This window comes from Talpa europaea (genome assembly GCF_964194135.1).
Source record: "Talpa europaea genome assembly, chromosome: 4".
Lineage (NCBI taxonomy): Eukaryota > Metazoa > Chordata > Mammalia > Eulipotyphla > Talpidae > Talpa > Talpa europaea.
Genome location: NC_140070.1, coordinates 30541990 through 30556946, shown reverse-complemented (window position 1 = coordinate 30556946; position 14957 = coordinate 30541990). Strand labels below are relative to the sequence as shown.

Genomic DNA, 14957 nt, shown 5'->3' with positions numbered 1-14957 from the left:
GAGGTGCGGGGAGTAAGAGGATTCACCAGAGACAGTGGGGGCACAGAACAGGTGGATTTACTGAAATATACTGTGAAGGGGAGCAGCTGGCAAGACTGGAGAGATTTGCTGTGCCATGTGAGTTAGCTCCCTGGCCTGGTATTGATCTCTTGCTGCAGTGGCTGCGGATAGCTTCATAGTGCTGAGACTTAACCCCTCGCGCCCCCAGGATAACTCCCTTTATTTGCAATATTTCTGTTGTCACTACCTAGTTTGATCTCATCTGTGTGAATATATTTACCTACTAAAGTAAGTCTCTCTACCTCTTTCCCTCTAATCCTTTCTCTTCCCACCCCCCACTGCAGCCAATGTGATCTTTATACTTTGCAAATCTCATGTCCTCACTGTCCTGTTTAGAATCCTTTGCTTATTCCCCATTACTCTTAAGGTGAAATCCTAACATGATTTAGGATATTTTACACAAACCACTTCCTCCTGTTCCATTTCTTCCTCTCTACCTAGTCCATACCAAACTGCTTTCATTGCTAGATTACATAGCACTCTCACTTTAATCTTTATGCTTGCTATTTACATTTCCTACAATACTCTTTCATTTTACTAACCTATAATTTATGTGAGAGCGTGACCTGCATCTATCCATTCTCAGTGATTTATTTCCTTCTAAGTCCTGTACTACTAGGTATAATCATAGTTGACTTAGCTATATTATCTTACTCATAGAAATAGCTTCTACTGTCAGGAAACCATTTATTGGCCACATCATGTTGGTCATTACAAAGCTCTAATTCAGAGTCCATTTAAAATAAACCAGCACAAGTTGAATATCTGACCTAAGTATAGTAACTATGACTTCTACATCTGTTTAAAGACATTTTGGCCCTGAGTAACATCCCTCAATCTGGCAGAGCTCAATAAGAAATGTATGTTGCTTTTTCTCTTGCCTGCTGAAAGAGTAAGGTGCATGAGGTATCATTGGCCATGTTAGCGAACAGCAGTGCCTGTGGCTCCATCGCCAGGTTCTTGGAGGAGCAACAGAACCTATGAGTTTTGAAGATGTATGAAGATGTATGAAAACATGTTGTACATGTTTTCCAAAAACTCGTCATAGAAGATGACTGAAAAAACTACTAGGAAAAACAACTGCATATAATGAGAACTACCAGTGAAAGTTCAAGTCCTTAGCTATTTAAAAATTCTCCAGTGCCTCAAGTGTTACATGCAACATTTTGGAAGGAAAATGAAAAGTTAGGGCCTCCCTGGTGGCGCAGGGGTTAAAGACAGCACTATCAAGCTGTCTCCAGGCACTGCAGCACGAGTTCGATCTTAAGGTTTATTAATTCAGTGGCTCAATTTTGGCTTCAGGAACCTAGTTCTTTCTGTCTTTCCTCTCTGCCATATATTGCATTGGCTTCATCCTAATATTGATTCCCTTAATAGTCATAGGATGACTGCTAGTGATAATGAAGGAACATACTTGTCCGCATTAGATGGGATGGACTTTTCTTTCCCAGAAGATCAAGTAAGCATGCTTTGGTCCAAATTGTTTTTGCCTGAACAAAGTATTTGGTGCATCCCTGAGACAGTAACTACTATAGGGAAGGAAGGTACCATGACTTTCTTATATTGATCATTACTGAAGAGACTGAATGCTGGGTGTCACCCTATACCCACCACAATTTCTCTTTTACCAAAGGGGAAAAATTGCAGTAATAACCTTCAGGAAATTTTCCAAAAAGGGAAAAGAAAAAGTTTTTCAAAGCTTATAACAATTCCCAAGATGAGATAATCACCAAAAAAAACCTAACAAATCTTTTATTTAGTTAACCATGGAATCTTTTCTCTCCTCAGATCCAGACATTTAATGTGGACGCACCATGCCAGACCGTGGAAGATTTAACGAATGGGGTTGTGATGGCCCAGGTTCTTCAAAAGATGTAAGAACAAATAACTGGCCTTTTTGTATGTTGGTACACGTGGATATTTACTAGATTGAAAGCATGTATTGAAAAGTGCTTACATGAGACATGTGCTGCATGGAGAGTAAGAACTGTAAGCTGCAGTGATTATTTTAACTGGTATCTACTTGTTTAGGTACAGATTGCCTGGTTGCAGGGCTATGATTGCGATAGTAGTTTAGCAGAATTATTTGTTCTTGTGTTTTTCCGGCGTAAAGTTGGCAAAAATTTTCATATTAGCAACCAGATTGTGTCATTGTAAAAGAATCTAAAAGGCTTGCTCTCTCTTTAGAATTTTTGCACAGTTGTCTTATAAGTGGAACCTTTCCTGACCACTTTTATAAAATAAGCAACAACCGTTCTCTCTCTTTTAACCTTTCATGTTCTCCAAAGTATATAAAACTATCTGATCTGCCATATATTGGCTTATGTATTTGTTATCTGCCACTTCTCCTTCACCCTTCTGCAAACACACACACAATGTAAATCCCCATAGAGATAGAGAATTTATTTTATTCACTGTGACAGCTTAGCACCTAGGACAGTGCCTGGTTTTGGTTAAATCATATGAAAATGCTGTTCTTTGTAGGTCAGAAATAGTCAAATATCAGCATTTTCTCATGGTTCAGTCTGCATCATGGGTGCTCATTTTCTTTGAATGATTAAAAGAATAAAATATTGGTTTGGCAAATAGCCAGTCAAAAAATGGGCAGAAGGATTTTCAAAGAACGCAAAAGGCACATGAAAAGTTACTCAGCATCAGTTATCATTAGGGAAATGCAAATCAAAACCAAGTGAGATACCACCTCACACCCCTGAGAATGGCCCATATCAGTAAGGACAGGAACAAATGTTGGCAAGGATGTGGAGAAAAAGGAACTCTTGTATACCGTTGATAGGAGTGTAGACTAGTCCAGTCTCTATGTATAACAGTATGGAGGTTTCTCAAAATGTTGCAAATACATCTACTCTATGATCCAGCAATTCTCCTCTGAGGTATCTACTCCAAGAATATAAAAACACTAGTTTGGTGGCGCAAGGGTTTAAGCACCACATTATGAAGCAATCCACAGCCTCTGCAACATGAGTTCAGTCCCCAGCCAGCCAGCCAGCCAGGGAGCAGCCCACATGGTGCAGCAGACCTCTCCTGTCTCACCTGCTGCTCCCCTCAGCAGTGTATTTCAGTCAGTCTGTCTGTTCTGTTCCCCATTCTGTCTCTGGTGAATCCTTTCACCACCATCCCCCGCATCTCTGGCCTGTACCCCAGTTCTTGTATACATAAATAAATTTTAAAAAATAAAACACTAGTTTCAAGGGATATATGCACTCCTGTGTTCATTGCGGCACTATGAATAGCCAAGCTCTGGAAGCAGCCTAAGTGTCCAGTGATAGTTGAGTGGATTAAAAGATGTGATATATATACACAGTGGAACACTACTAGCTTATATTTAAAAAAGGAGATGAAATCATGCCATTTGCAGCAACATGGATGGAACTGGAAGGGATTATGCTAAGCAAAGTAAGTCAATAAGAAAGATAAATACCAATTATTTTACTCATAGAATATGCAAAGCAAAGGAACACAAAAACAAAGCCTTCAAATCTGACAGAACTGGGGAAGGGAGCAAAGTGGGGATCATATTGGAGGATGTTGGTGTTGGGCTGTGTGAGAACATATATTTGTAGAGGTGTGAACCTATACCCCTTAAGCATGCACTGTTGTAAATCAACATTACCTCAATAAATATAATTTAAAAATGGGGAAAAAATTGGGATATATAAAACATACCTGATTGTTTCCGTCTAAGTATTTTGAAAACATGGTAGCTATAAATTTGGTGTTATATGACTATTTTCAACTTTTACCTAAGAATTTTTCAAATTAAGGATTGCCTATGAATTTAAGAAATCATCAGATTCTATGTGATTTGGGGGATACTTTTGTATTTTGAAGCTTTGAACACTTGTCAGCCTCATGATATTAAAAGATTTGCATGTGACTAGCTAGGATTTTCTGTAGTTCTGTTGAGAATCAGTGACATCATTGAGTGGGTTCTTGCTGTTCACCTTGTAGTGAGCTATGTAGAGTTGCCCAGCTAAGAGGCAGCTCAGATGCCTGCACTTCAGAGAATCAGTCCATGTGCCTTTATTGGGTACTTGGGCTTTAAAATTGTGGTTTGCTATGGCTTCTGTAATTTGCATGGTGTTCATGGACAGACCCCCAGTCTTTTTGATGAAGCTCAAGAAAGCTCATTTGAAATCTAACCAGCCCTGGTTCTAGCATTGTGAGAACGGTGATCTTGCAATTTTCATGGTCAACTCTGAGTGAGGCCCTAATTATTAATAGCCTTTGAATGGTCTGGAGAATTCCCTGAAGTTCTTAATAAAAATTAATTTGTGGATTAATATGCTTTCCAGGTATGTTTATCTAAGCGATTTTTTTTTGCTCAAGTTAGTGTGAGTAGGATTTGTATAACTTCTTGAAACCAGAAGACAGAACTTGCAAGTGTGTGTGTGTATAGTTCACCAAATCAAGAGCATAATATATACATCATGTTTTGCAAAGTGATTATTTTAACCAAAATTTTGCTGTTATATTTCTCATCAGTACTTAGATTTTTACTTTTCTTTCCAAAATGCTTTCCTTTTTCCCCCTTTCATTGACATATAACACACACAGAAAAATATACTAAAAATAGTGATGAATTTGTGTGTTGTATGTATATCTGTATGTACACACATTCATGTGACCACCTCAAAGATTAAGACACAGAACATTTCTAGTACCCAGATGACTCCTCATTTTCCCTCTTCCTAATCAGTAAAACCTCTTGCCCTAAAATTATCCCATGGTTCTGACTTAAATACCATTAATTCATTTTTCCTGTTCTTGAACATCTTATAAATGGAGCCATACAACTTGTACTTACTCTTTGGTGTTTGAGTTCTTTCTCATCATATATTTATTTTGTTGCATATTATCTGTTTTAAATGAATATATGCAACTTTATGGATAGTTCAGTTCCTTGCTTGTCAGTTTGATATGTATTGAATGACTACTTTGTGTCCAGCATTGGTTGATACAAGGGCAGCCACACTGATATGATAATTGCCTTGGGAAGTTTATAATCTGAGATAAAACACATCTTAATTAATCATGGAGACAAAATTGCTACTATAATAACTATTACAGGAGAGTACACAGTGTTGTGAAAGTTTGCAAGAGGCATATTTAACTTATTCATGGAAGTCTTGAACATTTTACCTAAGTAGAGATAAATCTGAAAGATGATAGCTAACAGATTTCTTAGCAGAAGGAGCATATGCTTCTTTCAAGCTGAAGGGACACTGTGAACATTACAGCATAAAGAGAAAAGATTTGGGTGAAGATGATACGGTGGATGGAGTCACACCATGTAGCACTCTGGGAAGCAAATGAGGAGTTTTAAGAGGAAATGGGTTAACACAATTAGATTTACTTTTTGAAAATAATCTGGCTGCAGGTATGAGATGAATTGGAACAGGCTAGAATGAAGGAGGATGATCAATTGGAAAGAAATTTTTAGTAATGGGAGGTGGTGCTACCTTGAACTAAGAGTGGTGAAAGAGATGTGGACAAACGGATGGACTGACAGTGGTGTAGAAAATCAAATTTTGACATAGTGGGCAAAAGGGATGTGTTAAAATTGACATTTAAATTACTAACTTAAGCAAATACAGTAAAAAGCCTACAAACCACTGATGTGGGAATGCTGAAAAGAGATCTGCTGTGGGGCAGTGCTGGATGTATCATGAGTTTAGTTTGGGGGACATCGAACCTGAGTTGGTATTGAGACATCAAGAGAAAATGCCAAGTTAACAGTTGACATTATTGGTTTAGCATTCAGAAGATTGAGTCCAAAGTGGAGATAACATTTGAGCATCTCATAATAGAAACCATAAGTTTGGAATAAATTGCCGAGGGGAAAGTAGAGTGAAAAGAGGAAGTGTGTACCTGAGCCTTGAAGAACTCTGACATTTAAGTGTCATTTAGAGCATCAACCAACAGAGAAACCAGAGAGGTCTTGAGAAAACCTAATAGATTGTGGGTGCTGAGAAGGTTACTGGAGGGCCTCCCCTGGTGGCGCAGGCCATTGAGCACAGTGCTGTGACGCTGTCCGCAGCCTCTGCAGTGAGGGTTCAATTCTGGCCAGCCGGCGAGAATCCCACATGGCGTGGCAGACCTCTCCTGTCTTGCCCACTGCTCCCCTCAGCAATGTATTTCCTCAGTCTGCCTGTTCCATTCCCCGCTCTGTCTCTGGTGAATCCTCTCACCCTCCCGTGCATCTGGCCTGTACCCCAGTTCTTACATGCAAGAATAAATAAATCTTTTTTTTTTTTTTTAAAAAAAAGGTTACTGGAAAGAACACATCTTTTCATTGTGTCTGAGCTGATAATTGAAAAATTTGTATCTTTTTTGACTTTTAGTAGAAAGATTTTCAAATATGAAGGGATCTAAGTGTGCTTATTGTTAATATAATTTTTTTGCTCCAGTTTTTAAGTCATTTTCTGTTCATCTACTCTCTGGCTTTAAAATTTTTGATGCTGTTGACTTCTCAATCTTTATTTTTGTCCCTGTAGGTTCATGTTCCCCTCTCAAAAAAAATTAATAGACTGTTTTGTAGAGTGATTTTAGTTTCACAGCAAAATTTAGTAGACAGGAGATTCATTTTGGGATAATGGAAACATTCTGGAGGTGGATAGTGGTAATGGTTACAAACAATGTGAATGTATTTAATGCCTCTGAACCCCATGCTTTAAAATGGCTTAAGTAGTAAATTTTATTTATATGTATTACACCAAAAAGTGTTTTTAAATTGAGCAAAATTATGGCAAGTTCCCGCATACTTCTGCCCTACTAAGCACATAGCCTCCTCCCTCACTATCAACATTCCCACCATAGTAGTACATTTGTTACAATTGGTGAGCATACACTGACATATCAGTATCTCCCTAAATCCATGTGTTATATTAGGGTTCACTCTATTATAATTCTGGAGACTTTGACAAATAATTAATGACATGTATCCATTATTGTAGTACCATACAGAATAGTTTCATTGCTCTAAAAATCCCTTTTTTTTTTTTGCTTTCTCTAACACCCATCGCTTCTTTTTTAATTTATTTTTTAAATTTTTTTACATCATTGTTCATTTTTAAACAATATTTGCTTCCCCCACCCCCTCACGTGTAGTCCCCATAGTGTTTCCTTCACCAATGCACCCATGCACCATCACCTCAGTCCCCTGTGCTCCTCCCTCCCTCTGATCCCTCTCCTGCCTCCTCCCCTGCAGGATGTCTCTGATTTATGATTGTCCTTTTTTGCTTTGTTGTGTTTTGTACTGTTATTATTTTTTTACACTGGTGTCTTATTTGGTTCCCCTATATTCCTGCTGTAAGTGAAACCATCTCATATTTTTCTTCTTTCCTTCTGGCATATTTCACTGAGCATATTCCTTCTATCTCCATTCACGTTGCTGTGAATGGCATGAGTTTATCTTTTTTGATTGCTGAATAATATTCCATTGTGTATATATACCACATCTTCTTGATCCAGTCACCTATTTTTGGGCATTTGGGTTGTTTCCAGGTTTTACCTATTGTAAATAGTGCTGCAGTAAACATAGGAGTACAGGTGTTCTTTTGAATCAATGTTTTTGTGTCCTTTGGGTAGATCCCTAGGAGTGGAATTCCCGGGTTCTATGGTAGCTCCATCTTTAGTAGACTGAAGAACCTCCAGACAGCTTTCCATAAAGTTGAACCAGTTTGCACTCCCACCAGCAATGTAGGAGAGTTCCTTTTTCACCACATCCTCGCCAACATTTGTTGTTGCTTGTTTTTTTGATATAAGCCATTCTTTCTGGTGTAAGGTGGTATCCTATTGTGGTTTTGATTTGCATTTCCCTGATGATAAGGGATGTTGAACATTTTTTTATATGCCTATTGGACATTTGCATTTCCTCTTTGGAGAAATGTCTTTTAAGTTCTTCTGCCCATTTCTTGACTGGATTGTTTATTTTGTTTTTGTTGAGTTGTGTGAGTTCTTTGTATATCGTTGTGATCAGACCCTTATCCGTTGAATGGAGTGCAAAGATTAAAAATCCCTTTTGCTTCAGTAGCAGTGTATGCAGGATATGTCAGGCATCTGCTGACTTGGCCATTTGCATGATCTTAGAATGTCTGTCAAAGGTGGCACTTAACACCTTCTTACCACCTTCCACCCTTCACTGATGTCTCATTTTTCTCAGCGTTGCCTATGCATCACCCTTACCTTGACTTTGAAATTAAAAGAAAACAGCCTTTCTCTTCTTTTATCCTTTGTGTCCAAAAGGAGTTCACCAACTGGATGTCCTGCGGTTCAGTTTAGTACAATACTGACTTCATGAGTTAGCTCAGACCCCACAAGTTAAATGTCAAAGTCCTTCAAATATGATACTACCCAGAATTAGCACAGATTCCTTAAGTTTAAGGCCTCAGTTCCACAAGATTGACCCCACTTCAGATGCCAGGTGGACATGAGGTCCTCAGTGCACCCACTCTTCTGCCTGCTAACCAGAAATTCTGGAGCTATCTTGAACACCCTCAGGTTTGATAATTTGCAAGAATGACATGAAATTCAGGAAAGTGCTATACTTTTGATTATAGCTTTATAAATGAGACAACTCAGGAATTGCCAGATGAGAGGGATGCGTAATGTAAGGTATGGAGTTGGGGGCTCTGCAGCAATTCCATGCCCTCTCCATGCACACTGCTCTCCTTCATGTTGATGTGTGCACCAACCCTGAAGTTCCTTGAGCCATGTAGTGCAGGGTTTGTATTTACATACAGTGGATGCCTATATAAAGGTATAATGAAAGCATTAACCATGTGATTGAACTCAATCTCCAGTCCTTTCGTGGAGTTCATGGGGTGGAGGTGGTTAGTTCTTCCGGGACCAGCTCCATCCTGAAGCTATGTAGGGTCCCTACATTAAATCACTTCTATCATAAACCCAGGTATGTTTGGACAGGGATAATCATAAATTATAGAAGATACTTACACCACTTAGGAAATTTTAAAGGTTTTAGGAACTCAGTGCCAGGAAGCACAGTATATTTACAACCGCATATTGATCAAAAGAGTAAGATCACAAGTAGTAAGTTTTGCCTCTAAGTGCCTTTGGTGTTGTTTCCAGAGTTCAAGAAAGAGGGGGAAAAGAAAATAAATGAGACCATGGGAGATAAGATGAAGGTCAAGCTGTGGATAATGGTGGAATGCTTCGTAAAAGGATACTCTTTTTATAGTACCCTGAGCTGCTGTCCTTGGTTTGGAGGCTATCCCTTATATGCTGGTATTGACACAGTAGGCATCAAGTATAATTGCTATACTTTGTTGTCATTGTAGATACAAAATTGAAATTATTGTAGCTAATTTTCTAATACATATTTAATGGCAAGGGGATCAAAATGATTATTCCGAGTAACTGAAAGGTCATTTAAAATGGACCTAAGAATCAATGTATTTATAAAGGGGAAAAAACTAAGATTTGCTATTAAAAATATCCTATTAAGAAATGGAATCAATATACATTTTTGGTTTTTGACCCCATTTTTATTTGGGGGAGTTAGATAATATTAAATTGCTGAAATAATTTTAGCAGTAGAAATAAAAAGTTTTTGGTTTCTGTGGGGGCAGTTGACTGCAGGCAGATGAAAATTGGTATTATATTGAATTAAAATGAATGAGCCTTTCCTTTAGCTTAAGCTGTGGCTGATACATAAGTTATAACCAAATGGAAGTCACTGGAAATATATAAGTAAATGGTTTTGTATATTTCATGTTTTGTTTTGTTTTTTCCTTAGCAGGTAACAGAATGCAGTAAGAAGCTAAAGATAGCTTGTTAGGAATACTCCCAGTAAGATAAAATGATTAGTTGTTCTTTATATATCTGTAAGAGATTTTGGAGAAGAGCAATCCTAGCCAGAGAAATATTAAGTGGGTAGTTAGAAAATACCGCTGAAATTGTGAACTCCTTACAGAAACAGAGTCATGGATAGCCGCCTGCATATTGAGACACAATTTATTATAGGAAAAGTCACACTGAATGGAAAACTGTAGACTACTTTTCTTGATGTGTAGATTGGAAGCTTATTAAATAATAGCACAATTGCTTCCCGAATGTGTTATAGTCCACAGGTATTTAATGAAAACCTGCTTTGTGTCAGATTGGAGGTTTGGGGCAGTAAGTGGGAACAAATCCTTGCCCTGATGAACATAGAGTATCATGAATGATGCTGGTCTTTTCTCCTTGTAACCTCGTTTACTGTGCATGAAGGAGATAATCAGTCACAGGACCTTATTGTTTGTTAGAACAGTTTTGTGTTGAACTCTGCTGTTCTGTCTTAACAGAAATGCTTATATTATCACTTCTACCACTTAGCTATATGAGTGAACTTGGGAAAAATCACTTGACTTATGAATCTGTTTTTCCTTAACTGAAATATAGAAATAATCATACATTTCTTGCAAAGTCATTGCAAATATAAGGTCCTGGTTCAGTGCCTGGCATATTATTGATGCTTAGTTCATGATGGTAATGACTGTTTTTGTTGTCTTCCCTTCCTAGCTCAGATATGCTTCTGCGATTTTGATTTTGTAATCTCTTAAAAAAAAAATAAACTATGTTACGGTGCTTAATTTTAAATAGATTTTTCAAAGTTGTTTTATTCATAATATGTATTGTTCTAAATTACAAATGAAGTATCCTATGATCTTGGAGTTCTTGGGATACTATGCAATTTCTTAGACTTTTTATAGCAATCTTTTCTGTAAGTTAGTGATTTTCTGGTGAAATATGATTATCTTCTAGCTGTGTGATCCTGAATTGCCACTCGGTAAGTTCAGTGCCTTTCATTTTGGGTAGTCACCAGCCACATTGTTTTAAACTCCTTGATTGTCCTCTTTGTGAGTTTCTTGGCTAGTAATATTAATACTTGATTGGCAAGGATTGTTCTTTTTGATTACAGCTTTTTAGATTACTTAAATGTCTCCCAAAAATGAATGTTTTCCCTTTTCTACATTTTTATGATTATTCCATAATTTAGTGGAATTTACTTCCGTTGTTTTTATTTGCATTATCTATTCTCACAAGAAGTTTAAAGGGGATACTTGGGGTTTGCCAGTTTATAGCACTCCCTTTCTCTGAAAACTCATCCCTCTTCTGATTGCTTCTCACATGTGTAGACATTCTTCCTCCTAAAGTTGTGTCTTGCTTTCTGTTCTCCGTCTTTTTGGTCCTATGTAATGGGACCAGAGTTGGAAAAAACAGACTCTAGTTGAGTCATTTAGATTTTTGTGGAAATTTCAAATTGGTACTGAGGAATAGCTGGTCTTGATGGTATTTGCTTGAACTGAAGACTGGGAACGTGTCTGCAGCTATCTCCCGTGTGTGTAATGAGAAACAGAAAAAAAGTTGGCCTACAGAGAGAAAAACTGTAGATGGACAGAAAGATAGACTGAGACAGAAAGTGTCCTCTCTGTATTTTAAACAGCTTTCCAGATACTTTTTCCAGTTTTTCATGAGTCCCAGTTATATTTCATTACAATAATATATCTTAGTGATCTTCTAATAAGTTTTCTTTTCCTGCACACATTTGCTCAAATTCATTTCTCTTACCTAATAACGAAAGGTTCTTAACTAAAGAAGCTAGATTAGGTTTAAAACAAAAATCAGTGAGTAATTAATATCCACATGCAAAAGAATGACGTTAGACCACTTCCTTACACAAGATACAAATGGATCATAAACCTAAATATAAGAGCTAACACTATTGAACTCTTAGGAAAAAACATTGAGTAAATCTTCCTGATCTTGAATTGGACAAAAGCTTCTTTGATGCAACACCAAAAGTAAAAGGTAAATTGAGCATCATCAAAATTAAAAATCTTGTGCTGCAAATTATGCCATCCGAAAGTGAAAAGGTGGCTCAGCAAATGAGAAAACTTATTTCATGTCTTGTCTGATAGGGACCTGTATCCTGAATACTACATGATAAAAGCCAAGCACAAAAGTCTGCATAATGTATAGCTACATTTATTTTTTAAATTTTTTTAAGATTTTATTTTTATGCATACAGTACTGGGGTACAGGCCAGAGTTGGGGGAGGGGTGAGAGGATTCACCAGAGACAGAGTGGCAGACCAACTGAAATACACTGCTGAAGGAAGCAGTGGGCGAGATAGGAGAGTTCTGCTTCGCCATGTGGGTTGCTCCCTGGCTGGGGATGGAACTAGTGCTGTAGAGGCTGCGGATAGCTTCATAGGTTGCGTCTTAGCCCCTTGCGCCATCAGGGAGGCCCCTATAAAGCTACATTTAAATGACATGTCCAAAATAGGTAAACCCGTAGAGACAGAAAGTTCATTAGTAATTCCCAAAGACTGGAAAGAGGGAAGTGATGGCAAATGGACACAGTTTCTTTTTGAAAAGTTGGAAATGTTCTGAAATTAGATTGTGGTATTGGAGCTACAGCTCTGTGAATATACTAAAATCCTTTGTATTGTATACTTTAAATGGGCAAGTTGTCTGGTATGTAAATTATATCTCGATTAAGCTGTTTTCAAAAGTAGAGAGACTATGAAATTAATGTTGTCTAGTTATTGACACAGACTTCAAAAATAATCATAACAGATTTCTCAGAGGTAACTTAGTTGTAACTTTTTCATTAATACTTATTACCTAAATAAATGCATTTTTCTTTATTAATAAAATTTTGAAATTTTCGATGGCATGTTGTTTCATATAACTGTAATGTGGACAAAATTTAGTACTAATTGTATTTATCAGTTTGAGTGGCAGTGTAAGTTGAAATGTAAATTTTCCTAATGTAGTTCTTGTTAGTGTTGTGTTTTTAGGTAAATTGAGAGTGCTGGGATGGTATGGAAAGAGCTTTGAACTTTGCTCTATGCTAGAGTAGGGCAAACAGATGTTCAGTCTATAATCTTGAACAAATAATTTCTTAGAGCACAGGTTTCACACCTTCGAACTGAGGATCATGCTGGACCATAAAAAGGTTCTTTTTCTTTTTAAAGAAAAATACCAATGGTCTCACTCATAGCAGGAATCTAGAAAACCTAAATAAGGGACCAGGAAAAAGAATAAATATAAGAAAGAAAAAATCAAAATCGACAAACAACTATGAACCAGAGACACACTATGGGGGCGGGGTAAGGAGGGATTGGGGTCAAAATAAGGGGGTTGCAATTGTATGGGGAATATAAAAATAAAATTAAAAATAAATAAATAAATGTGTATTTTGGTCTGTTGGAATAAAAAAAATGAAATTCAACCAGGTTTTAGCAAAAAAAAAAAAAGTTCTTTTTCTTTTTAGTATTTATAGGCATTTGGGATATTTTCCAAAGAAAGTTAAACATAAGTATATTCAGCTTACATCCTTGTTTCAAATTGTATGTCCATGCCAATATTATCTTAGATTTTGAATCTTTTGTAAACAGAAACAGTGTCCACTTTTGTCTAATGCCTGTTAATACATTTAGGTTCTCAGTTTATTTAAAGAAGTTAACATTTCAGTGACGTTGTTGGTGACCTTCAAAGTGTAAGGTGATGAAAGTCAATGAAATCTTAACCGAAAAAGTGTATCATAACATTTTTTTCTATTTAAAATTCTGTCATTGATTTTTACTATTTTTAGGTATTAGTGTGATACCTACTAATTGTTAATTTCATTAGTGTATTCATTTATAATTTTCTCTTATATTAACTACCTTTTTTTGTCTTTTAGTTTACATTTTGATAAAAAATATTTTAAGAGCTCATAGACTATATTGTATCCACTTATCTGAGTTATTTAGTGGATAATATGTGGCAATTACATTTTTATTTTGTAGTTAAGTGATGACATGGAATGAGTTTCAGTTTTGGTTACTTTATTAGCTTTATAGCTACATGATTTTAATATGCTAGCTTTTTCTTATTTGCAGAGATCCTTCATATTTTGATGAAAATTGGCTTAACAGAATCAAAACCGAAGTAGGAGATAATTGGAGGCTAAAGGTATTTTCTTTTTATTTTTCCATCGGTTAATTTGTCTTTGACTTATATTTGTTGATTTTTTATCTGATGTGTCTAGTGAGCTTTAGAAACTTAGGTAGCCTTTAGTGAAATAATCAAGACTGAATATTGGAGATAACCTGAAGTTGCTTACCAAAATGGAATGTGAGTCAGTAAAGCATAGCGACTGAGAACGTGGACCATAGACCCCGAATACTTATATCCATGGCCCAACTCTCCCTTTCTGAATCTAGGAAACTTTTAACCTTTCTGTGTCTGTTTACAGCAATAAATGAGTTAATACATTAGAATGCTGTGTAGCACATGTTAGTTGGTAGTGTTATTAACAGTGAGAAAAATGTTGCTCATTATCAGGGGTCCAAAACACTCAGTGAATGAATTCTTTACATTTCCTTCCTAATACCCTTAGATTTCAGTATTTCTCAAGCTTCTTTGAGCAAAACCCCTAACAAGAAATACATTTTACATAGCAACCTGCTCTCCATATTTATGTTCATATACAGTTGAACACATTTTTGGCCTTATTCTATACAGTAATATGTTCACTTTATTTTTTAAAGTATTTATTGCAACCCACTAAAGAGAAGTTCTGTATACCTTTCACCCAACTTCTCTAGTGGTTACATCTTGTGTAATTATAATGTAATAGCACAGCTAGGTAACTGACATTTGTACAATCAACAGTGTATTCAGATATCATCAGTTTTACACACTCTTTTGTGTTGGTGTGTACATTTCTGTGTAGCTCTGTCAGATTGGACAGTCATACAGCAGCCACCACAATGAAGTACAGAATCTTTCCTTCTCCACAAGACTCCCTGTACTACTTTCTATGTCCACATCCACACCACCCCACCCTTCCCCTAGTCCCTGAAAACCACTTATGTGTCCTCCATG

The 14957-nt window shown here is 36.8% G+C and overlaps 1 protein-coding gene across 1 annotated transcript in view; it reads left to right on the top strand.

Moving 5' to 3' along the window:
- HOOK3 (hook microtubule tethering protein 3) overlaps positions 1–14957 on the top strand; it is a gene marked incomplete at both ends in the record, with an annotated part of 81023 nt that overhangs the window by 7183 nt on the left and 58883 nt on the right. Inside the window, 2 exons of the mRNA XM_084232451.1 lie at positions 1849–1934; positions 13970–14042. Of these exons, the coding sequence (XP_084088577.1) occupies positions 1849–1934; positions 13970–14042 (159 nt within the window). The remainder of the gene's footprint in view (positions 1–1848; positions 1935–13969; positions 14043–14957) is intronic.